The sequence below is a fragment of the Colletotrichum godetiae genome (assembly GCF_030913485.1).
Source record: "Colletotrichum godetiae strain CBS 193.32 chromosome Unknown BDP55scaffold_2, whole genome shotgun sequence".
Classification (NCBI taxonomy): Eukaryota; Fungi; Ascomycota; class Sordariomycetes; order Glomerellales; family Glomerellaceae; genus Colletotrichum; species Colletotrichum godetiae.
The window spans coordinates 1804217-1828879 of record NW_026851250.1 but is presented as its reverse complement, the minus strand read 5'-3'; the positions used below and the strand labels follow the sequence as shown (position 1 = coordinate 1828879).

The 24663-nt window shown below is 53.1% G+C and overlaps 6 protein-coding genes across 6 annotated transcripts; 4 read left to right on the top strand and 2 right to left on the bottom strand.

Moving 5' to 3' along the window:
• BDP55DRAFT_140200 (WD domain-containing protein) lies at window positions 1-1619 on the bottom strand. The gene is made up of 2 exons (XM_060565561.1): window positions 1301-1619; window positions 1-1238 (listed from the first exon to the last, which is right to left on the bottom strand). Exons 1-2 carry the CDS (start codon window positions 1516-1518, stop codon window positions 20-22), a joined length of 1437 nt encoding a protein of 478 aa, XP_060436463.1. The 5' UTR covers window positions 1519-1619; the 3' UTR covers window positions 1-19.
• Window positions 1620-2273: 654 nt separating this feature from the next.
• On the top strand, window positions 2274-3080 carry BDP55DRAFT_626256 (uncharacterized protein; the record flags this gene model as incomplete). The annotated part of the gene is made up of 2 exons (XM_060571613.1): window positions 2274-2409; window positions 2467-3080. The coding sequence occupies 2 exons, from the start codon at window positions 2274-2276 to the stop codon at window positions 3078-3080; spliced, it is 750 nt and encodes a 249-aa protein (XP_060436462.1).
• A 1495-nt stretch (window positions 3081-4575) lies between these two features.
• Window positions 4576-6142, bottom strand: BDP55DRAFT_140165 (uncharacterized protein). The gene has a single exon (XM_060565559.1). The coding sequence runs from the start codon at window positions 5871-5873 to the stop codon at window positions 5067-5069; it is 807 nt and encodes a 268-aa protein (XP_060436461.1). The 5' UTR covers window positions 5874-6142; the 3' UTR covers window positions 4576-5066.
• An 801-nt stretch (window positions 6143-6943) lies between these two features.
• On the top strand, window positions 6944-8051 carry BDP55DRAFT_140069 (uncharacterized protein). The gene has a single exon (XM_060565558.1). The coding sequence runs from the start codon at window positions 7220-7222 to the stop codon at window positions 7820-7822; it is 603 nt and encodes a 200-aa protein (XP_060436460.1). The 5' UTR covers window positions 6944-7219; the 3' UTR covers window positions 7823-8051.
• A 9411-nt stretch (window positions 8052-17462) lies between these two features.
• BDP55DRAFT_139965 (uncharacterized protein) lies at window positions 17463-21968 on the top strand. Its single transcript, XM_060565557.1, has 6 exons — window positions 17463-18564; window positions 18623-18732; window positions 18791-20332; window positions 20386-20487; window positions 20537-21190; window positions 21243-21968. Exons 1-6 carry the CDS (start codon window positions 17818-17820, stop codon window positions 21709-21711), a joined length of 3624 nt encoding a protein of 1207 aa, XP_060436459.1. The 5' UTR covers window positions 17463-17817; the 3' UTR covers window positions 21712-21968.
• Window positions 21969-23323, top strand: BDP55DRAFT_139958 (uncharacterized protein). Its single transcript, XM_060565556.1, has one exon. It carries the CDS (start codon window positions 22225-22227, stop codon window positions 23152-23154), a length of 930 nt encoding a protein of 309 aa, XP_060436458.1. The 5' UTR covers window positions 21969-22224; the 3' UTR covers window positions 23155-23323.
• The last annotated feature ends 1340 nt before the right edge of the window (window positions 23324-24663 follow it).

The following is a 24663-nucleotide window of genomic DNA, read 5'->3' as shown; positions in this document are numbered from 1 at the left end:
GCGTCAAAGTCAGACGGCGTCAACTAAACGTAATCTGCTTGCCCATGAGACTCCTAAAGGCGTCATCTAGTGCCTTGCGCTTGCGGCTTCTTTCCTCCTCATTGGCATCCTGGGGATCCGGGGTATCATCGTCGTCTTCGGGTCCAGGCAGCTGGGGCATCCATGAACGTATCTGGCCATCTAAGTGAGCCGTGTAGACGGCACCAAAAGAGCTCCCACCTCCCATTATAGGTCCCTTTTGCAGACCGGAACCACCACTGCCACGCCACACCATACTCATTGTGCGATTCTTGACGTTCAAGCCAGTGTTCTGATGCGCAGCCGCCGCCGAAGGTCCAGGAACTCGTAGACGCGTCACCAGGGTGCCATCATGTAGGTCCATGACTAGGATCTCTTGCTCGTTGGGGTAGAATAGCAGATCCCGACGTGATGGGGTCAATCGAGCGGGCGTCACAAACATGTTGATGGTCTTTGGCTGTCGATTCTGTATCATGGAACCAAAACTAGCTAGCGTATTTGCGCCAGTAGCAGCATCCCACACACGGATTCGACGATCCAAGCCGGCTGATATGATGTACTTACCATCGTCAGTCCAGGTCAAGCCGTTCACACCCTCGTTGTGGGCTCGAGCTGAGTCGCGGAAATGAGGCATACGTTTCCAATCGAGTCCAGAGGCCATAGCATGGTCGAAGCGGTGCAAGACACCAAGGCTATCCTCCTGATCAAGCTGGCCGATTAAGCCAGAGGCGCGCCGTATGTCCCAGACGCGGACCTTCCCGTCGACATGTCCAGTGGCAAGAGCGTGCTCCTGACGAGGACTCCAAGCTGCCGACAAAACAGCGCCCCCGTGGGCTACCAGCGAGCGAATCGATGATCCTGACCTGAGGTCAATCAGCCGAACAGATGAGTGTTGGGTTGCGCAGGCGACCAAGAGATGGTTGGCGATGGAACTGATGGCATGAGAGTAGATATTGGCATTGAGGTCGAAATTGGCGGACACAGTCATCCGTTGAGTAGACCACAGCTTGAGTGAGCGATCAAAGGAACTAGAGAGAAAGGCTTCATTGTCGAAAGGGTAGAAGTCAAGATGAGTAATACCGTGCTTGTGTGTGTTCGTCTCATCTCCAATGGATCTGGCAATATTGGCGATGGGTTCAAAGATGTGAGGTTTGCATGGATTACTCTCTTGATGAAGATCCCACAGCTTCACAGAGCCGTCTGCACCGCCAGAAAGTAGTCTGCCATCGAGTATTGGTATTAGATAATATGGAGGGGCAGAGGATCGAGCAGTGATACGTACAAACGACCGTCAAATTTGTCCAAGGCCAGTGCATTAACACCAATGCGGTGAGCCCAAAGATTCACATGGCGGCCCTCTTCTTCGATTCCAGCACCTTCTCCGTCAAACCGGTGCTGCGGAGCGGCAGCAAAGGATCGGACGAGCCGTGAAGTGGTAGCTTGCGCAAAGCCGTCCGGGCTCAGCTCACCTGTTGAGCGGGCAAACAAACGGGACTGCATTCATCTAGGCCTGGGCCTTGAACTGACAAAGTGACCTGGAATGAGAAATCGATTCGATTATTCTCAGGTGAGCTTGACGTAACTTGGAAGATGCGTGGTTGAAGTTCAACTTGCCGATGAGGCTTAGGTAGGTAAGACTCACGGAGGATGTGGTTGCCAGATGCAGTCGTGATGATGTCAGCAATCGACTCTCTCCAGCGCAACTATCCCCCGTGGACTGCTGTGGCTGCCCTGTGGCTGCCCTGCGGTTGCCTTTCCAGGTGCAATGGGCCAACTGGGAGTTCAAGGTACTCCGTAGGAATGAACCAGATCCAAGCTCTTTCATTGGCCTGATTATATCTAGACCCACTCTTCAGAGCCTTCCATTCTCTTTCAAGGCAAGCATGGCAAGGTCGGCCAGGACATTCCTGCCCAACCTGAGAACAAATTTGGAGGGCAGGTGCAAAGACTCAATTCTTACTCTCGTCTTTTCAGGCAGCGCCCTTTCCAACGTCTTCACAATTTCCTCGAGATATCTTCCTTTGACTGCGTTGACGACACCTCAATCTTCCGCCTCTTTTTGGCCCGCCGCAGAGAACCAGAAAAGCTGTCTTGAGAGCCAACTAGGTACCAGCAGCAATCATCGAACTAGACAGTACTCGGCACTTCCCCCCAAACAGCTCGCTGGTGTCTTTGTATGCCAGCTTTCGTCGACCAACGGCAACGACAATCTTACGGGATCTACCAGCTATCAAATAGGGACCTGACCATACATCATGGAGAAGCGGCTGACAGATAACCACTCAGACATCTACGACCAGTCTGATGCACATGACCCCGAGCTTGTTCAACGTCCAATAGAAGAGGCCAAGCGGTCGCAAAGACATGCTAACGTCTATGATGCCGTTGCAGGTAAGCATGACCCAAGTTCAGGCTTTTCTGTTTGAATTCGTACCAACTCCCTGTCAGGAAGAATCATATTTGACACCGCATTGAATGCCGCTGTTCGGGATGAGAAGACGCCTCACGCCATCTCCAAACCGCCCAAGCTGACTAGACATCCCCTCAACGCTTCCGCGTTAGCTCCGGAGGAGGTTCTGTTCCGCCGCAAGTCAGCACCCGAGCGCTTTGCCGAGTTCGATGTCTACATGGCACATGACCGGAACCTCGCAGATGGCGGCCACACATCCCTGCCAGACTCTGATCTCCTCAAATCGGTACACACCTATGCGAGCTACTTTTATTCTGCCCTTGGCGGCCCCAAGCGCAATCTCTCGTACCAAGTCGGCGCTCGCAATATTGACGAAAGAAGTATGGACGAATCGGCCTTGATCGCCTTGGGCATTCTGCTCGAAGAGGCTGGCAGAGACGTCTTAGGAAGTAAAGGCGATATAGTCTTCACCGAGGGCCTCGAATCATCTGCGGATAGCGACCCGACGGTTCAAGAACAATGTGCTACGTCCAACACATCAACGCATCCTGTTTTTGGACACGTGAGCCGAGAGGCAGCCCCTGTCGGTTTTGCTGACGTTGGTTCCTGGAAAAGAGCTACCAAACGACAAAAACTGGAGCGATTCCGATAATGCCTAGAGCCTCTCTGGATTTCTCACTTTCCGAGATGCTGGTTTCAAGACTCCATGCCAAACCCTTGCCACAACTCACTTGTTAATGCCTTTGCAATTGGCGACCGTTGCCAGCAATCCGGAAAAAGAATGGATCCTCGTTTAGCGACCGGGAAGCAATCGAGATACGGCAACTCGGCATCTGTTACTTGCATACACGGAGATAGTGTCGACTGACACAGCCTTGTTCATTGTTTGCTACTGTTAGAAAGACTAGCAAACACATCGGTCACAAGATCCACGGCACTCTCGACACGAGTATCCGGGCGTGGCCAGCGACGGCACATCCCAACGATAACCAAGCTCGGCAGTTCTTTTCATATCGAGACACAAAACGAGTTAGCCGCCAGACGCCCAATCTCTACCAGGGATCGCATTCTAAGCTCTAAGCAGCCTCGATCGTATACCTAAAGCGCTTCGAACAATCGGTTCATTGACAGACTGCTCTTGACTTCGCAAACGCTCTATATCCGAACATGCTGCATGTTTCTCTCCTTTCAGTCAACCGAGAGAAGGAGCAAGCTCATCGAGCTCAACGCAGGTGTGTTTCCCAGCATATCTATGTATTTTTCGTGGGTACTCGTTCTCATGGTGTACGATTCTGTATAGAGACATTACATCGTGGCCAAGTCCAATGAAGTTTGTTGGAACAAATGCTTCGCTTAACAAGATACCCACCAAGACTCGGGTGGAAACTGAAAGTTGTTTGCGATAGACTCTCAGCAGCCACCGGCCATACCCACCAGTTTGCGCGTCAGCCGTCTGCTGTCGACCGTTTTCGTACGACATCGTCTATGCTTGACGGAAGTGTGACGAATCGAAGCAGCTCGCGACGTCAGACGCTGTGTCGTCTTTCCTTAGGACCGATCAAAATCCCCTTCTCTTTGTTCCGAGTTGTGGCCGACACAAGGGGAGCAGTTCGGAGTCATTCACGACCTTGCTTGTGTCGGCATAGACAGAGATGAGTGCGAGGAGAGGATTGAAAAGTCTCGTTTCATTCCTGGAAGTAGTACCTCGATACCAGGTCGGAGCAGCGTAACGGAAACAATGACGCGAGTTCAATTCCCCCGTCCACCGCTAGCGATGGCAACTTTTCTCCACGGGCCGCAGAGTCCATGCCCACAACCAAATGTCATCAATATTGAAACCCGGACTACGTCAAGTTTGACGAAAAAGAAACTTTAGATATCGCAGTATCTTGGCGCGGATGATGACCTCTTAACTTTGTAGGCAAGGCATGTTCGGCCGTCAAGGATCCAACCCCTGGCAGCCGTTGGTGCTCAATCGAGGAACTCATATCACAACGGATTGTAAAAATCGTACGTTCTCAATATGAAGCGAAAGACTCCATTCCGGTGATATGGCCGACTCCCCGACTCGAGTGGGGTACACTACGAAGTACACACTGTTGTCCTCCTCCGGGCTAGCCTTCGATGCATCACTGACCGTTGGGTCACTTGAAGACGACATCATATCGAAGTATGAGAACAATAAAGACCCGTGAATCGCCGTCCTAACCAAGTTCTGTCGTTATGAAGACACATGTTCTGGCATGAAGGTTGAGAACACCGCCTGAGTCTCACGAGCGCGGGCTTACTAAGCTTAAGTAATACACTCTGACCGCTTTTCATACTCAACTAGGTGCCCTATTCTGACTTGAGGTTGCATACGACGCACCGGACCGGAATGGAGGTGGGTATGGATCTGGGCGTCCGGTTACCGGTGTGGGGGTCTCATCCGGCATGTCGCCCGATAACTTCACCCGCTCCCGGAGAGCTTCAGTGAAGGGTTCAGACTCTATTCTTGCGGCTGAGATCGGAATGTAGCGACAGACTCAGCAAACATGTTCCGTCAGTCGTCAAGCTGGATTTTATTGCTGGACACAATCGTACGAGATCGCGCCCATTCTGATTTCGTAGCTCGTCATATTCGCCAACTGTGAGAAAACTACAATGTCCTAGGATACGCATCAGAAGCAGTTCTGAAAGCCGATGAGGGCAAACCCCAGGACCCCAACACACAAACAAAAGGGAATCTCAATCCAGCTTGGCGCATCTCGACCAGGGCTTTGGTTGAAATCGGAAATCGGAGATCGGCTTGACTCCCTTGCAAGAAAAGAAAAGTCAGTTTCGTGAGCCCTGAGCCTCTGAAAATCTGGACAATACAGAATCTTGCTCTTGCTGCCCACCTCAGCTGTTGACACTGAGCATGGCCTGCACTGCAACGTAACAGAACCCCCTTTTCGGCGCCCGCTGTGTGTGAACTGGAACACGAAAATTTTGCCTCTGGCGGCGACACTAGGCCGGCGGAGATATTTAGGGGTACACTATCAGAACAAGGCATTGTGCCGTCCTCAATAGAGATCGAAGTCGGAAACGCCGTCCATGGTTGTGGTTGGGCATCGAGATCAACATTCATCGACCTTGCGACGAAAGTTTGTTCAACCATGTGAGTTACGCTTTGACCGCTTGACAGTCCTCGCACACCAGAACCCCCTTGGCTGCTTGATGGCATTTCCCACCTAGATTTGCAACATTCAGGCATCAGGCTCAAGCTGGAGTTTGATCCATCCCTGAGGGCCACGCGATCCGCAAGGGGGCGTATCACAGTTTCGGTGTCGCTCTCGTCATGTGACCGTAGATGCAACGGTACACCGATGTTGTAGTTGGCAGCACATCGCTTGTGCCAACAACTTCTTCGACCTGCATATGGATACCGCGTGCAATAGTTGCATTGGGCAAGAGAATTCCTCATGAATTAGGGACCGCCCAATGACCGCGCAAGCTTGAGAGATCTTCGGATATGATAACTATGGGCTGAGGCGAAGCAATTAGACATGTTGTATCATCCACTGTCATGAGTACTGCACGGCTCAATACCATTCGTCGCCGGCAGTATTGGCGCCACTGTACCTCGAAACACTGCAGAGGGGGCCAAGATTCTGTTGAAGAATATCACGGCGGATCGTTCGCAAAAAGGGATGCGCGTTGTCACGGCCAAAAAAATATCTATCCCGGTCTAGTGCCAGGATCTCCTTTCAAACTTGTCATTGACTGATTTCCCCAACCGTTAGACTTCGTGGCCACCTAATATGCGCACGGAGAATGGGGACGACGTCTGTCAGAACGGCATCTACCGACGAGCTGAAAAAAAGGAAGCAAAGGAAGAAGCGGAGCACCCCAAAAATGACAACTGTTTGGACCAACGGTCACCGTCTCGCAGTGTGTCTTGTGTCCATGCTCACCGACAGCCCACCGATGGATCCGACATGCCGGCCTCATGTCCAGGATCTCAGCGTGGCTGGATGGAGCAATCCCTTTCATCATGACGGTGGCTTAGTTTCAGCTTCTGGCTAAGCGACCACTTGTTCTTAGTCTCGGGGGTTGGAACGGCGGTCCAACCTTCTCGAGCTCTTGGCCCCGAATCTAAAATGGAATCCGTCTCCAGCAACAGAAAACAAGAGACGGTATTCGATGTGGACTTGTTTCGGCCCGGGCGCCATGAAAGCTGGATGTACCGAATACACGGCAATATACTCACGCAAGGCATGGTCGTTTCCAACAACTACCTAGAACGTCTTAAGTAACTATGGAGGCAAAGTTCTAACAACACGGCGCCTGATCCACGTGGCTTCCAGCTGCTGCGACTTTCTTGACCGACATACGTGTCATTCGCCTGCGGTACAAGAAATCACGTTCATCATAGGCGCTTGTTTGAAGCGAAAAAGACTGGTCCACCAAGCAGTGCGGCTGCTATTCTAAGACACTGCGCGCTCCGCTCCCGTTGCGTTGCTTGCCTTCCCGCCTGTGGCGCTGCCTCCAAAATTTGGACGCCATGCGAGGACCCCGATGCAGCTCGGGATGATCGACGCAATGCCGGCCGAAAAGTATTGTCACAACTCAAGTCACAAAGCCTTTTCCAACGACCGAGTCTCGAGTCTCTCAACTTGGCCAACTTGCACACACGTAACTCGCAAGGGAAATACCGGAGGCGCCTACTAGTTTGACCGGTCAAGACGACCAATGTTGATCCTTGGTTTCGGTGTGACAGTAATGGCCTGATTAAAGTGCGCGATCGGAAAATGAACCAAGCTTGGACCAATGTCGAATATTCTACACCGCCAACCGAGGCTCCGAGTTTCTCAAGAGTCAGGCGGGCGCATTCCAATTTCCAGATGCGAAGGTGTCATCGCTCGTGGACAGCCGGTGCATCAGCTCGTAAGAACACAAAGACCATGCGGGGTTGCTGGTGAAATTCGAAGGCATCTTGACACAAGGTTCGGAGAACAGGTCCTGTGCGCTGCAGACCGGAAGATCCTGAGAAATGACAAACGCGAGGGGTACCCAGCGGGTCTACGTTATTACTTTAATCCTATGGATTCGCGTTCAACGCTCACCTATCCGTCTCATGGATGCAAATCCTCGCCTCTCAGCCGCAGCTGTGTATCCCGAATACCATTGTTAACTCGTGCTGATACTTCAGAGCAACTGCAAATAAGCTATCGGATAATGCAGGGAACATGGCCGATTATATCCCTTACGAGCAAGCCCTCTGCGGCTCAGGCAATCGCTCGGGTAGTTTTTGGGCTGAAAGGGAACCTTCTGCGGCAATCAATGCTGGCCTCAAAACGGGATTGCCAGAAACCAAACAGTCCATACTACTGGCGCTCCTATGATAACACCAGTTGTGCTTTGTACCTCTGACGGCCATCCCACCCCGCCCATTGCGACCTAAGCCGTAATCGGCACGGCTATTCTTCTCATCGCCAATGTTCAGATGTCATTTTCGATAGACCGACCGTCAGCACGACGGTGGTATTCTGTGGAACAGTGGAACGAATTCTTTCTGACGCACGAAGCCGACGCCTGCCGCCGCCCGAAAACTCAAGAGATTGAGAGTGAGGAGTCAAGATCAGGCTTCCGTCTTATCTACAATGCGTTGAATGTTGCGACATGGCCGCCTGGTTCTCTCAAATACCCTAGCAAACCCTGGTAAACCTTCGTCTCCAGTCGGCGGTGCACCAATCTCCGAACCTCCAACATCTCCTCGGCTTGCTCTTTTGGGCCCTTTGGGAAAGCGACCGCGCCAGTCAGAATCGGAGAAGAGGCGCACTCGCAATCACCGATACTGATCCAACTTCCAAGGCTTGCTGCCGAAGGTGATGCCGGCCGGGCATGCACGTCGCCTATGTGTGACGGCTCTCGCTCAAGTCATCAGCCTTTACGAATATCGACTCCCCCATGGTGAAGAACAATGGCTGGGCGAACTTGGTGGCAGTCACGGCAGGCTAGTTTCGGGTCAGCCAGGAACAGTGGCAGGCGTCGCGAAGGACAAACTTCGGTCGTCAATGCGACTATTGAAGGCGAACCCTGTCGATCCTCCAACTAGATTTGTTCCCCGCATTCCGCGTTCTATGGAAGACAGCCACTTCCTTCGCGGACACGCCTTTGAGTTCCTTTACCGCCCAACGGTTGCTTCGCATTTGGTCGAGCCGCTCAGCGGGTATAGTCTACACTATACTACGGGCAGTTTTGAGACGAGACGAACAGAAGTCTAGCTTCCGCCTTCCCCGGCGCAACTCGCCGACCTGCTATCCCTACAAGGGTACTTTCGCGGATATGTCTGCTACAGATTTCTGATGGTTGTGTGCGCTCGTCCTGTTGTCTCTGACGACACTGTATCCTTTCTTGCACAATAACAGATTGGAGACATCGACTTCCTGTCTCGAAACCTCATGGTGGGCTTGTGCTCGGACGCTTGCCCAGGACCCTACCTCTGTTCGGCGTACTTGATACGCAGTTCACAATGCCGCCGCGTTGCTCTTCTGCACAGCTTCCTGCAGCTAAGCCCACGGACGTTGAGAGCAAGTCGGCAGGCTTATGCTACAGGGAACAGCCTAGCAGTGCAACCTACGAGTCAAAGTCACCCCATTCCCGATACTGCCATGTCTGCTACTTGGCGCGGATTGGAATATCTGCTTTGATGGCTGTCGTTGTGCAGCGTCTGCCTACGGCGGCTACTTGGCAGGCAGCAGGTTGAGCTAGAGAGCCTGATCAGTCACGTTGGTGGCGAGGAGCTGAAGCCATACCTGATAATCTCATCGAGGGTAAGGAATCAACAGGATAGCACCTGCGCCCCGGAACCTTACTTGGCGATCATGGCAGCTCGTGAGGAAAGTTGTGATACGGATACAGATCCAGCTCGCACACCTCACAACAGCTCACGTACCGTTTCTTAGGCGTAAACCCGGGAGTGAGCAGCCGCTTGTGCTGCGGCAGTTGCGATATGCGCCTAAGTGTGCGTAATTCTCTGACGAAATGAGGAAATTTGACCTCAAGCTTGCTGACTTTGCGGGGGTTGTAGACTAACAACGTTCTGCTGATTAGACTTAGAACCTACGAACCAGCCGATTTGGACGTATGGCCATCCTCGTCAACCACACCGGCCCACTGATGGTCGTCAGAGCCTGCAGATCAAGAACTCTACTCACGACCGCGGGCTACAAAAGGCGGTGACTGATTTGAAAGCAATATCGCTAGGCGAGTATGTTCTTCTAATGGAGTCTCTCAGATACGAGACGAAGCTGGATGTCATTAAACAACGCTGGCGTCTCGTTGGGTGGGTCGTATCGGCTCACATCTTGTGTCACTTGCACGGTCGATTGAGATACCCAAACCCGTCCAGTCATCAATGGCAGTAAACGGTGTTTCTTAGACTTTATGTAAGAAGCCTGTATGCCGGAAACCTTAACTGGGGAAGTGATCTCATCTCGAGGGGCCCGGCTGTGAGGTATTCTGCCCAGCATTGAGCTCGGGGACTTTGGAGGAGACAAGTGACCACTGACCAGGCACTTTCAACGGAGCGAACTCCGATACCTCTTTACCAGCTCACCCGCCTCGCCCTTGTTCACAAGAGACTACGCTCGGCACTTTCACTCCCATTGTCCTCGATAGGAGGTTGCAATAGCTGCGAAACCACTTTGATCTAGGCATCGGGTGCGAACTGGTATGTCTGATATCAACAGCGGCAGAGAAGAAAAGATATGTAATGTTATCCTTATTTTTGGGTGTTACTGGAAACTTCCAGGGAAAGCCTTGTGAAGCCTCTGCGACATAATTCGCAGAGAACGAATACCTCCTGTTACAGTTCTTCGCCATGAACATCTCGAGGGCACACTTCAATGGCTACTCGGTGCCCCTTTCGGACGTAGCTCCATGCTGTGGGGTCACATTCATATTTCAGACACTATGGTCGGGCATTTATTGAGGCGGCTCGACTGCGACGGGTGCTTCCACGACTCCCGACAACGAAATGGAGATGCCGACAGCCCGCTCAGGGACTAAGCTTGAATACGGTTCATTGGCGTAACGGCGTTACAAATTGCCCTTCACTGTCCATATGACGGGTGGCTAGGCATGGGCGCAGATTCATGGGAATGATTACTGAGAGTTCGGGACTGGCAACAGTGGACATGGCTATGACGACGGCCTCAGCAAAGAGTCTCAGCAATTGCTTGTCGGAGAGGCACACTGCTTGCATGTCACCATGTCCCACGATACAACTGGCGACCGCACGCCTCACTGTCCAGCCTCGCACGCAGAGTTGTCACGACCAAAAGCGCGCTTGTACTAGAGTCGGCAACATTGCGCTGGTCACGTTGACCATACCACAAATGTCAGTCGCTGGACGAGGCAGGGATCTTCCGCAGGATTTCCCTCGGTACCTTGCGCTCGGGCTGGGCTCGGCAGCCTTTGACCCGTTTTCGAAGCTAAGGAGATTTGGAGGCGTGGCTTTTTCCCTCTTCTCATCCCCCCTGCTGGGTGACGAGCTTCTTCCTAACAAGCAAGATGCGGCAATGAACTTGGAGTAAGTCGGAGGGAGCCGCTCTGATGCTTGGGGCGGGAAGGGACTAAAGCATGTACTTGCGGACCATATCCGCCGCATCTTTTATCAGCACTCGCATCTGTCGCACACAGCTATCTCACATTGGCCGCGGCGGCCCAAAAAGCCCCCGATGAGCTGTCAATTATCGATAATCCAAGGCTGGTTGATGGGATTTGCGGCCTCCGACATGTTCCTTGGACAAAGTATCCTGGGACAGAGTGGCTGTATCCGTATCTGCAACTGCATGCCCGAGCTCAGGCCTGGCGTGTTGGACATGACGCACTTAAGCACCGACGATGACAGAACGTCGTTGTCGTACAGTAACGGATGCGCGCTGTGTGTGTTGATGCGCGAAGGTACTCCATTCAAAGTACTAGGAGTGACAAGACACGGTACCTGGAGAAGAGGGCAACATGGCAGCGTTCCTAGCCCACGTTGCCCTACGAAACCTTGTTACAGACGACACAAGATTGACCAATGTTTGGTTCTGTCGATATGAACAGACTTTCGACACACGGCCGATGAGTCTACGACCACGTGCCTTCAAGCTCGCCGGCGCTGCCGAATCCGAATCCGGGACGGACTTGAGGCGATTATCACTTGCCGAGCACGCAAAATGATTCCTTGGCGCCTTTGCCCTCTCGTTTGGACCAGGTCGATGTTGAAAGGGGCTTTTGGAAGAGAACGAGTCAACTCAGGATGGCGCAACCGCGATCTTGTCAAGTCTTGACAAGCTCTCAGACAGACAAGCAAGCAATGGACCTGGACCATGCTGCAAGGAGTTGCACCACCCACCAGTGACAGCTAACAAACTCCGAGACACTTTTCTCTGTTTTCTGGAAGTTACAGGGCAGCATTTGATGCTCATTGGAAGTCCTGACAAAGTACAAACCGTAGAGGTGGGAAGAGGAGGGGCCACGGCGACTTGAGGGTGGGGGAGAAGAAAGAAAATTTCAAACCGTTCTGGGGTCAAACCCCCACTAATCAGCTCCACAGCGATGGGATCCTCTTGCCGAATTGCAGACGGCTCACGGCGCGTCCTCGAAGACTTGAGGCCCCACGGGCTGTTCGAGTTGAAAGTCGGTGCCCTCGAATGGTTACCCACTCGGGAGTCGAATGGTTCGGAGAGACGAAGATCATGTTGCAGAACCCGATGAGCGTTGGTGTGGAACATGAGCTGCCCAACAGTGTCCGTATACGCAGTAGGTATACCAGAAGCCAGCCATGAGTCGCAGGTCGATGTATCGTGTACGAGCCGGCGCTTTTGAGCTGTGCCGCATGTTGCGCCTTAACCGCCAGAGGAGGCGGTATCAAGTACGCGGACCGTCGGCGCGAACTGTCGGCCAGCGATCCCCCTCCAAGAGAAAGTGAGGGGGCTGACAGTACTTGAAAGATACCTGGTTCTCTCCCTGCGACGTCACCGCATCGCGAGTACACATGCTTGTCATCTGTCGAGACCACCGCCGCCGGCCAGGTGACTTAGAGTCTTGACCGACCCGGCCGACAGGAGCGGCCTTTCTAACTGCGCCCCGCAAGGGAACAGCTCCAACAGCTCCATCAATTTTCAAGTTCAACCCCGTTGCGCAAACGCCGCCATTGTCCAGAAGAGGCTTGAAGTGTTGCGACGAGGCCTAGGACGTGCAAGACTAAGACCAAGATGTACGGAGTAGAAGCAGACTCAAACAACCAGCCGGTCAGCAGACCAAGGGCAAACATTGCGCCCCCAGTGGCAGAGCGAAATCCCCCATCGGCGTTCTGGAAGGCATTCTTGTTGCATATCAATGGACAGAAACACGTACGGATCTACGAGCGTGTCAACGATGATAGGATGGGCGATACCCGTATCCGTACAGCACGATTTTGGACTTCAACTCTGTTGGCCAACTTTACTCTGGCCAACCTTCGGCTGGCACTTATCACACACACACACTTTTTGTTCAAAGTTTGGCTTCTCCGTCACCGCCGACTTTAGGATAGGGCGGGCAATCCGCAGGCAAGACTGCTTCTGTCAGTCTGTCTCGGGCCCCTCACCTCCATTTCGGCAGCTAACCACGACTGACGGGCAGCATATATCCTTGCTCCCTTGCTTCCTCTTACGCGGGCGTCAGCGAGCAAATGGACTTTGCCCACCACCCTCAGCTCTGCTGGCTTTCCGCTCGCGAGTGACTTTTGAAGATGGTTAACCTAATCTGTTCCCTCCATCCTCGAGCCAAAAAAGTCATCACAGTCCACCATTAGCACCAACAAGCAACAAGCAACTCTGAACAGGCTGCTGTCATATTTTGCTTTCCGCACGCCCCCTGCCCCTCGCCCGCCTGCCGAGGACCCCTCCCCCTTCCCCTCCCATCCCATCTCATCCCACATCTCCAAAGCTACTCAGACCGACCTCAGTCACCCCAGTCGAGCGCCAGCAAGGCAGGTCCCTCGGCGCTCCGAGTCTTTCCAGGCAGCCTCCGTGCTTCCCAGGTACCGGTCCCTTGGACCACAGCTTTGGAGCAAGTTTCTGCTCTTTGACGGTTCACCGTCTCTGCAAATGAATCGTTACTACTGGGCAGCAGTTCGATAAACAGTATCCGTATCCCACACTATCAGGATGGTTGCCAACAACTAGCCGGCTTGGCTCTGGTTTTACTTTGGCGAGTCGCATACTTTCGCCCGTCCTGCGGCAACATTGCGCGCCCACCACAGCTCATGTTTCTCTCTCTTGACATTCGTCAGTTACTGCGACGGAGGCAAGCTCCGGTCTTCAGCCCTTCTGTTCCGGCCTTTTCCGCCTTTACGTAGTCAGCAACGAACGGGCCTTTTCGTCCATGCATTTGGGTTTTATATCACCGATGGGGAACGTTATTCGTTAGATTATTGGTCAACCCCAGATCTGAGCAGCGAGCGAGCGAGAAATGAAGAGAGTAAAAAAGAGAGAGAGGTTGAGATGCTTCAGAGAGGGAACTTAAGGGAGAGTACTCCGTAGAAAAAAGGCTTTTTTTTTTCTTTCGCACACCCACCCTGGTATTCTTCGCCTCACGCCCGCCACCAAGGAAGGGCCCTGTGTACGACATTCAAGCCGCTAAAATAACGTCGCCGCTTGTTTCTCTTCACGACTCACGTCGATTCGCTTGATGAAGGCAAAAGTTGGAAAGACTCGCCCGCCACGTCCGCCACGTCCGCCACGCCCGCCACGAACAGCCTCGCCCAATCCAAACGTGGGCCAGTCTAGCGGTCGGCACCCGCGAAAATACCAAGATATCGCGCGTGCAGCACCAGCACCAACAAGCAAGCAAGCAGCACAGCACAGCACAGCACAGCGCAGCGGTCAAGTGACGAGTCGAGGCGGCGCATTGCGAACGGATACTAGTGTAGTTGGAGAGTTGGGGCATGGATTGCATGTCGCTGCTCCGCACTCGTTTTGTCATCCCATCCCATCCCGACGGCTTTCGCATAGCACCACATCGCACGCCCGCGGGTTTCCAAACCGAAAGAAAACCTAATAATACAGCAGACCCTTCTTTTACAAGGACCTGCCGTCTTTCTATTACACCGCAACCACACGTCAGCTCACCGTACATTACACCGGGACAGCTGGCCCCTCGGGGACCACCAGCGACGTAATGATCAATACAAGACAAGAGGGGAACCAGAGCCCCAGAAAAAGCGGAACTTGGACATTCCTTTGCACGGCCGTTACTGGAAAGCAAATTTCCTTCTCGAATCCCGTGACCACTTTTCCCCAGTTGTCTGCCAGTTGTCTGGCATGGAGTATGATCCAGAATGCGCCGGTCCATGACTCTATGAACAGACACCGGACGGCATACACCGAGAGATTCGGAGAGAATGGCAAGAAACAAAGATAATGAAGAAGGCTGGATGACACACAGAGAGAGAGGGGGAGAGAAAGAGGGAGAGAGAGCATGAAGATGGTCCCGTCTCTGAGGTTCGGTCATCCATGAATTTGCGCGCCGGCCCCCCTCCCCTCTTTCCTTCCGACAGCATCTCCGTGCGGCGCGTCCCGTCCGGAACTGGCATTGTGCCTTGGAAAGCCTACGAGAACTGCTGCTGCATCGGATCCAAACAAGCGTGGGAAGCGGTGTCGGGAATGGGAAAGGGATTGGGAATGCCATGAGTCGGTCTGCTAGCCGGCCACTACCCATCCCTGACATTGAGTAGTCAACTCTTGCTACCGCAGTATCCGTACGACTAGTGCGACTGCTGCGCAAGTGTATTCTGTTTGTGTGTGTGTGCGTGGTTGATGTGGGAAGAGAGAGAGAGAGTTTCTATGCTTAGCACCGCATCCGCCGTCCAGGTACGCAGTGCAGCTTTTCAGCAAGCAAGCAAGCAGCCAAACAACCAAGCAAGCCATGAGCAACACAAGAACGGATTCCCAGGCTATTGGAAGACTTTCCTAAGACAAGCATACCGACCTGGGGCATAGGTCCCTCCTCAAACGGTACTCTGCGCGGCGCAGTACACGTAGAGTACCGTACATCTGTCTGTACATGCGCGTGTACATGAGGATTTACCTGTAGGCTGTGGGAGGAAGCAGATCAAGTCGGGCCAGCAGCAGCTTCACACGCAAGACACGCGCTCCAACCCCGTCAGGAACGCACGCACTTCCACCCTCTCGTCCATTTCCAGGGCGGCGCGCGTGGGAGAAACGGCGGGGGGGGGGGGTGTTTGTCGATGAGGATGGATGTCAATGACACGCCCCTCCCTTAGTCCCTTTCATCTTCATTTTTCCCACACAGCGCAAAGCTCCAAGAGTCCAAGGCGAGGACGACGACGACGACGTGCTGCGGAGTAATCAGTACGTAGACGGAAAGGAAAAGTACGGTAGGTATTAGGACGCCCACCCCCCCCCTCGTTCGCTCACACGAAGATCCCTCGTCCTAGTCCAACTCCCCCAATCCCAGACTTTGTCCAGATAGGTAGTGTGAGGTCGCCGCGCTGCTGCTACGTTTTTTTATTTTTCTTTTATTTTTCTCCCCCTTCTCGTCCCTCCTAACCCACCCTTGCTACTTTTTTCATCGACCCCCCCTGAGCCCTGCTAGCTTTCTGAGACTTTTTTACTTGGCAGGGTCGATTGGATTTGCCAGATGGTCCTCTGTGTCTCTCTTCCATTCTCTTTTCTTGGAGGAAAAAGAGTCCAAGACTGAAGGACTTTGTCGCGAAAGTAATTCCCTGCCTTGTCTCTATCGGTCACTCTCCCCCCCAGTCTCTACCACATCCCACACATCCTTGAGGTTGAGATACTTTGAGATACCACGCTGCGTGCCCCTCGGCCAAGCTCCAGAGAGCTCCAAGAAGGCATAGAGAGTCAGACCAGGCCTCCAAAAGCAGACCGCCTTGGAACGGGTGGTGCCCGTTTTCTGCCTTTGCCTCCAACTTTTTTCACTCGCACCCTACATCCGAGTCTACACACCCAACCCGCCATCGTACATTAGAGTAAGGATACTCCGTCCAGCAAGCGTACCGAGTACCTCGTGCCGACACCTCCACTTCGTGCGTGTACCTTGTATACTCTCTGCGCGGGAGCAAGGTATATGGGAGAGACCAGGACATCACCATCCTTCCGTCCCGCCGCCGCTTGAGAATTTTGACGTTTTTCTCGACCTTCTTTTTCTTCCCTCCTCTACGCGCAAGTCAACAGTCGGACAGAGAGAGAGAGAGAGAGAGAGAGAGAGAGAGAGATCCCTCCCCACCTCGCTCACACCTTCACCCCCGTCAAACCTCCAAGGCAGCGCAACCCGAAGAAAGAGGAGAGAGCAAAAATAGCGGAAGCTCCATCTCTGCCCAACGCGCTGATCCCCGCCCCCCTCGAGTTCCAAGCCGACCCTTTGGGCATCCGGGCGCATTCGCAGAGTGGGAAAATCCCATTTCCCAAGTTTCAAGAACCACACAGCCGGGAACACTTCAAACCGCTCACCACATCGGGTCCCCAAGTCGAGTAAGAAGACTTCTCGAGTCGAGTCGAGTCGAATCGACGACCCTTCCCGTCCTCGCCGCGCGCCGCCGCCGCCGCGTCTCTTCCGCCCTTCCACTCTCCGACTCCCAGTCCCCCCCTACCTTACGGATACCTTCCTTGGTCCTTGGCCCTAGACACCCAAGATAGGTTCTACGGATACATCCAGGTCTACTACGGATACGGATACCTCGACTCCCAACGACTTAGATTCCCGACATTGGGTTGCCAAGTACCTCCTCCTACCTTCACTACTCCTCACCCTCACCCTCCTCTACTATCTGTACCTCTCCGACTTTCACACCGACCTACCTACCCTTCCCGTGCGCACTTCGTACACATACGTTGCACTTCTCAGTACCGGTAAACCGTGGACCACATTCTGTACACTGCCTACCGTACGTACAGACACGCCGCCATCAGGAAGAGGAACCACCACGGCCCCATGCTTTCATCCAAACACTGAGAGCCTCCAATTGTTGCTGCCCCAGACCCAGAACCCAACCTGATCTCCGTTCCCCGTCCCGGCTTCCCTCAACTCACACAGGCTTCCTGCTTGATTGATTGATTGCTTGCTTGGTCGCTTGGTTACTCGCTTGTCCGTCTTGCTCCTCCTCTCCTCTCCTCTCCTCATCCCCGTCCACTGCTGCTCCCGTCTCTGCGTCGCGTTGCGCTGCGTTGCGCTGACCCAGCTTTGAGAGACTACTGGACCTGGACCGGAACTGGACGTCTGGCTCTTCCTCGTTGCCCAAAGCTTTTCCATGGCCGCCACCTTCTCCTCCTCTGATCCGGCCTGACCCTATTTTCGCTTCGTCTCTTGTTTTTTCATAAGCATTGTACGTATGTACATATATATCAAGCATGGATCCTCCGGGGCAGCCTGACAACAAACGCCCCCGTCTTTCGAGCACCAACTCGTGGTCACCAACCGGCGCACCGCAACACCATCTACCACCACTCCACCCGCCGCCCTCGCACCCGTCGACGCCTCACCAGGCACATCCTCTTCCGCCTCATCAACAACACGCGCCGCCGCCTGCGCCATATAACCACCAGCAGCAGCCGCCTCCGTACCCTCCTCGCTCCGTCGAGCCTCACCACCCTCCTCACCCGGCGCCGCAACATCATCCCGACGACCGACGACACCATGAGCAAGAGCCTCCTTACACGCCGATGCAGGACCACTATCGACACCCGCCCTCACCTGCGCATCCGCCTTACCCACCGTTCCCAAATCGAGACCCTGGCGGTGTGAAGAGGGAACCGCACGACGAGAACCTTTCCCACCCACGAAGGCCTCACTCGACAGGAGGCGGGCCACCGGACGGCCTCCCTCCTCCGCCGCACTCTGCGCCGCCGCATCCTTCCCACCAACCGTACCCCGACGACTCCCGACGACACATGAGCTACGATAACGGGCCACAGCAGATGCCTCCCACGCCGGGGGGCTACCGAAGTAGCTTTCCTCCTCCGCCCATGGCCCAGCCGCCACCACCACAACCTCAGCATTATGAACAGCAGCCGCAGTACCAACCGCAACCTCCTCCTGAGTCGATCTACGCCCAGTTCTCTTCCACTGCCAAGCGCAAGGCAACAAGAGCCTCTCAGGTACGACCGCGCGAGTGTTCTCTCATGTATATCAGTTCGCGCTGACCATGTGTACCAGGCTTGTGACAGCTGTCGGCAGCTCAAGGCGAAATGTGATGAAACTAAGCCTTGCAAAAGTTGCAGAGAAAAGGGTGTCGAGTGCAAATATCGTGATCCTATTCCAAAGGCGTCAGTCGAGTTTGCCTCCCCTCCCTCAAATAATGTATCTTGCTGATGTTGGAAATAGGATCGACAAGGGCCAAACAGACATTCTGGAGGCCATCTCCGAGATGAAGAGCGCAATGGAGGCCAAGTTTGAGGCTCAGATTGCGGCCCAGCAAAGGTGGATGCAAAACATGGAACAGAGGCTGAACATGCACAACATCAAGATGGAAGCCGAGGCGCCGCTCTCGGATGACTCCCCAGCCGATAAGTCGCATGTGAAGTCGCTATCACCGGTCCCCGCGCCCCCTGTGGAAAACTACCCTCAACATGATGAAGACATGCACGAGCCGGAGCCGCAGCCCATGGCTGTTGGCGAGACGGACTTGGCCCACCAGATGCACGATACGGACATGGACAACGACGATGCGCCCGACAACCCACCTGGGCCACCTGTAGCGCCGGGTCCTCCTTCGATTCCGGTAAACCACACAACCAGAGCCGACACCATTCTGTTCTGGCCGGGAGTCAAGGAGATGACGCAGGGAATTCTGGAGAGAGAGAATGTAAAGTATCCTCAAGAGTACCCCATTGCTCAGGAAGAGAAGCGCGGCGTTCTGCGACTCTACGGACGTGGAGAAGGAAGTGGTCAAGATCCCAGTCGCGGCGTTGCAAGCATTGCGGCCTCGGAGGCGTTTGGCACCATGGACGTCATGGAAGACAACTTCTCAGAGACTGGAAACTCACCTTCTCCGGGCGAGGCTTGGGGACAGGTCGGAGGACTGAGCCCGCCAACAAGCATGGGTTACACCAGTGGGACGCTCACACCCGACGGGGCTCCGGATTTCTCTGAAGAAAAGGTCAAGGCCTATATCACCAGCTTCGAGAAGCACATCCTCAGCCTTCACCCGATTATCCTGTCTGGAGATCTGAGAATTCTGGTCAAGCGCTTCTTGGACAATATTGCACAGACCGAGAAGAAGCCCAAACCGCCCGCACCCGGCGTCGCCAAGTTTGTTGCGCCGACGAGCAGCTACCCCGAAATGTCAAACAAGCGGAAGCGGTCCTCGCCAGCACTGGATCAACCAGAAGAACCGATACAACTCCCCAAGAAGGCTGGCAGGCCGCACAGGACAATTGAAAACGCTCTTGTGTTGGTCATTCTCGCCTTGGGCAAGATTTGCCTGCATCAGTCCAAGATCCCGGACCTTCCCCGGGACATGGTAGAACACAGCCAGAACTCTCCCATGAACAGGAACGGATACCCGTCCTCCCCCGGTGCCCAGGCATCGCCTCCATCATACTCCTCAGCGCATTCATCCTCTGGGTTACCTTCGCCAAAGGAGCAGGCCAATAGTCTTCCCAGCAGACGGCCTTCGTTGCAGGGCAGCGGCGCCGGCAGCCTTAAGTCCAGTTCGACGTTGAAGCGCAACTACGATATCATTCCCGGTCTCGAGTATTTCGCCTATGCCTCTGACATTATGGGCAACCACATGGCTGGCTGGACGATGAAGCACGCGCAGACTTTCATTTTTGCTGGTCTGTATCATGGTCAACTAGGCAGAGTATTGGAGAGTGATGCCATGTTCTTCAATGCCGCCCGAGCTTTGAACATGATTATGCGTCGGTAAGTTGACTCAACACGAATATTAAAAATGATGAGAGACTGATGTCAAGCAGTGACATGGACCGCTTCTCGAAGATGGACCCTTTTAACCCAGTTGAGAAGAAGCGCGATAACATGGTCCTCCTAGCATACTGGAGTTGTCTGCAACTCGAAAAGTAGGTTTTGCCATATCCCGACTCTTGGTTCATACTAACAACTTTCAAGCGACATCATTGCGGAACTTGAACTCCCACGATCAAGATGTCTCGATTACGAGCAAATCATGCCTTGGCCCAACATGAAGCTCATAGAGAACGAAACCACTCTCAGAGTACGAGACTCTTACATCGGACAGCTGTACCTGCGAAAGACGTTGAACACGATCCACAACTTGCTCTACGATCCCCAGGACATACACGTTTCGATCACTGACAAGATGAGAAAAGTGCAAGACTTGGAGGAGCAACTGAGAAGCATGAAGTGGGTATCAAAGGACTTCCACTTCAACGAGGACGACGAGCCGGCGAAAGAACTCATTGACGCGCGGTTGCGTGCCAAGTACTGGGGTGCTCGAGTCATCATCTACCGACCCTTTGTCAGATTCGTCCTGGAAGTTTCGGACAGGCTAAAGCAACGGTCTGATAGTTCCGGCGTGCTCAACAAGGAAACGGTGGGACACATCGGCGTCTTCACCCAACACGATGCGACCGCGTTTGTGGGGCAGGGCTCTCACGGGATCCGCGGTCACGATGAGCTCACTCAAGAAGTCAAGTCATATGCCGACAGAGGTATCAAGGCCCTCATTGAGAGTACTCGGGCCTTCCACGGTGTCGACAGCAAGCGACTTCTCGTCACCAACATCTTTGGCACAGCCCATGCGTAAGTTGTGGCTTTTTCCGTGGCTTTCATGAAATCATACTGACCGTCACAGGCAATGGGGTAATCTTTTGATTTTGGCGGCCGCCTTCCGCGATCCTTACCTGCACCATCTCGTGTCGAGGGAAGAACTGAAGATGCTGTTCCGACGGACCATCAGCATGCTCGAGATGCATGCCCAGTCATCTAGCTCACTGACGATTGACATGCATATCCTGCAACACATCGAAAAGGAGCTCTTTTCTGAGCACCCGAGGGTTGGCTCCAGCAGCTTCGGCAGCACCAATAGCCACACGGGGCCGACAATCCCCCCGCCCCCGCCACCCACGTCCGCGCCGCCGGCCAATCACCACCACCACCCGGGCCCCATGTCTATGGCATCCTTCATCGAACCTAACCACCGCAGCGCGAACAACTCGCCTAACCAGGGACACCGCTCGCTAAGCAACGGATCGGGCCACGGTCATCCCCCGAATCACGGACACAGCTACCACGGACACCCTGGACACCCTATGCAGATGTAAAAACGGGAAACCCCCAGACGCAGCGCCCCCCTCTACCAAGCGGAGAACAGTACACGAAGAAAGCTCTCCTGCGACGCTCGCGATTCAAATGACGACAGAAACACCTGGGATCGGGATGGGACTACTTGGTATTATGGAAAGCTTTAAAGGCAACAAATTAATTGGGAGGAATCAAAACCGGGCGGAACGAAATGCCCAATGTGTATGCGCGGGCCAGAGAAAAAAGAGACGCGGGACGGACAGACGCGCCCTCAGCTCTTGGTCATGAAATTCTTCATACCCCAAACAACAAACATCCATGAACCGGCGTTTTGCGAATTCGAATATTGCTTTTTTACTTCATTTCTCGTACCTACTTGGAGACACTTTACCCCCTTGGAAACCTGGAAATCTGGAAAAAACATTTTTGTTACAAAGGAATCCCTATACGATTACGCAGTACAAAAAAAACACAGCCCTCGAATCTCGCCACCTTTTTGAGTTTTTTGACTGGATCCTCCCTGGTTTTGCGACATGTTATTATGCCTTGTATACGCATCAGGCGAGAGTGTGCTCTACTGGACCGAAAACTTTCTTCATTCACGGCCGACTTGTCAGCGACTATATACATATACCTACGCTCGAAACCGGACGAAGAAGGGAACGGACGGGGGAGGAAGGAAAGGGGTGGGTTGGCAGGGACAGGGCAGCATCGGGGGGTATGGGGTAAGGAGGGGAAAGGGGAAGGGGAATGGAGAAACGGAGGATTTGGACAAGAGCATGTTTAGCAACTCTCTGTCGTTCTTAGACGACGCTGGACCTCCGCAGGGTCGTTTTTGGAAATTGGTTCGGAGACAAAGGAAGGGATTGGTGCGGTGGAGGAAACTCTTTGGGGAGGAATTGCATATAAAAGACAAGACTCGTAGCGAGTCTTTGGTTCGCGCCCTTTCTTGTTGTTTTGTTCTTGTTTTTTTTCTGTTGTTTTTTCTCTCTCTCTCTCCCTCTCCCTTCTGGTTGCTGTTGTTGCTTTCGACTCTGAGAGAGCGATTTTTAAACAACAAACCCCCTCAAACAAAGCATTGCATCGAGAGTTTTTGCGTTTGCGTACCTATGTATCTGGCAGCATTTGCACTCTTTTCTATTATATATTCTTTTTCTGGGGTCTTTTTTCAGCCTTATCATCATCGTTGTTGTCGTCGTCTGTCCCCCACCCGATCGGAGAACTGGATTCACCAAATGTTTGGTTTTTGTCTTTTCAGTTCTGGTTGTTCCATGGCGGGGGTTTGCTTGGAAGGGTTTTATGGCGGCGGGAAGGCAAGGGAAGGGAAGGGACGTTTTTGTGGAAGGTGTTCTTCCATTGACAGGCTTTGTTATATTTCTAGGGTGAGATCCTTTTTAGCGGAGGAGATACCAAATGTGGAGAGAGAGAGAGAGAGGCGTGGTGGAGTGCCTTCTGTCTCTTGAGTTATGTTTTCCTCGTATATTAGTACGTATTATAACTATTGCCCTGAACTTGGTTTTCCCGGGCCGTGATGTGGTGATGATCTTGTTTTGCGTGGAATGAAGAGTTTGACATTGCCCGAGACGTGTGAGGTTGAGAGGGGAGTTTGGATGATGAATATCAAGCACCAATCCCTCCTGATCCATACGAATTGGTCAAACCCATCCTCTCTCCGACGAAGTGGTATATCGATGTCACGTCACTTATTGATAGCTTGACTTCAATGCCCTACCACTAGGAGAATTGAGATGAATCATTTTTTGAGTTATTGGTATAAAAGCTCCGTCTAAATCAGCGGCATCAAACTGTTATCTTGGCTTTTTCACATTCCTCGACGGCGTTGATAATGTAAATCGCAAATTGTAAGCCTAAAACAGAAGGGCACATCTGGAAGGAAGGGAAAAAAAAGTAGAGAGCTAACAAAAAAAAAAAAAAGGAGACGTTTGACTCGTTATCCAAGCCGTTTGAAGAGCCTCTCCAGCGCCGCAAAAATCGGAGGGGGGAGGGGGGGTTGTTTGCAAAACGCACGCGCGTTGCGTCCGTTCGCGACTCTTCAAATTCTTGAGAACTGAGCGATGGCAAGGTCTGCGCGATCTTCATATATCGACACAGTCCTCCAAAACCTCTAGCCAACTCCGAGAACCGAAACCCAGCAAACCCCACACCCACGCAATCTGCGGGCGTGGTACTCTGTGCCGCACCTTGGATTAAAAAAAAAAAAAAAGAAAAAACCTAAACCTGAAGTGACAGTTTGACAAGTAACGTCCCCCGTCGCATCACACTCACCTAAGTGAAGAATTACATGCAAGTATCTAATCGCAATCATCACATTACGCTCAGAACGAAAATACAGATACGTCAGTTTTCTGCCCTTTTTCGCCTTTTCGCCTCACCTGTTTCAGGCTAGAGAGGTGGAGAGAGGTGGGAACCACCCTGACCTGGAGTGTAGGCAATCAGGAAACCAACAACAGGCCCAGGCCGCCGCCTCCCCGGTCTCGGGTATCCTGATCGCTGATGCTGTTGCGTATACCGTATATCGTGCCGCGTTTTGCATTGCGGCCGAAGATTTGCAGCCGACTTGCCTTGCCTTACGTCCGAAAGGCAGTAGCAGGGAACACGAAAAGAGACGTCTGCATAAGAAGGCTCGATTACCGTACCTTACTAATAGGCACCATACTTCGCCGCACCGCCTTGGTAAGAATGTTCCAGTTCACTGATCACCATCACTGTTTACGGAGTCCCGTGAGTTGTAAATTGCCGTCCGTCGCGTCCGTCCATGTTGGGAAAGTCCCTCCCGTAGCTGGGCTGACGGGCGGACGGGAAACAGGGAAAAGCTATCATCTATAATATTCCCCCCTTGCGCTTTACCCCCGGCGTATGTTGTAACCCAAGTGCCTAGGTACTCAGTAAACCGGTGTGAGATTTTTTTTTAAAAAAAAAAAAAAAAAAAAGTGATCGATGTTGGGTGCGGG

Coding starts and splice junctions, on each gene's coding strand:
- BDP55DRAFT_140200 (XM_060565561.1), bottom strand. CDS start 1,518: ATGCAGTCCCGTTTGTTTGCCCGCTCAACAGGTGAGCTGAGCCCGGAC. Junction 1,239..1,300: donor GACAAATTTGACGGTCGTTT/GTACGTATCACT, acceptor ACTCGATGGCAG/ACTACTTTCTGGCGGTGCAG.
- BDP55DRAFT_140165 (XM_060565559.1), bottom strand. CDS start 5,873: ATGAGGAATTCTCTTGCCCAATGCAACTATTGCACGCGGTATCCATAT.
- BDP55DRAFT_140069 (XM_060565558.1), top strand. CDS start 7,220: ATGTCGAATATTCTACACCGCCAACCGAGGCTCCGAGTTTCTCAAGAG.
- BDP55DRAFT_139965 (XM_060565557.1), top strand. CDS start 17,818: ATGGATCCTCCGGGGCAGCCTGACAACAAACGCCCCCGTCTTTCGAGC. Junction 18,565..18,622: donor AGGCAACAAGAGCCTCTCAG/GTACGACCGCGC, acceptor CATGTGTACCAG/GCTTGTGACAGCTGTCGGCA. Junction 21,191..21,242: donor ATCTTTGGCACAGCCCATGC/GTAAGTTGTGGC, acceptor TGACCGTCACAG/GCAATGGGGTAATCTTTTGA.
- BDP55DRAFT_139958 (XM_060565556.1), top strand. CDS start 22,225: ATGTTATTATGCCTTGTATACGCATCAGGCGAGAGTGTGCTCTACTGG.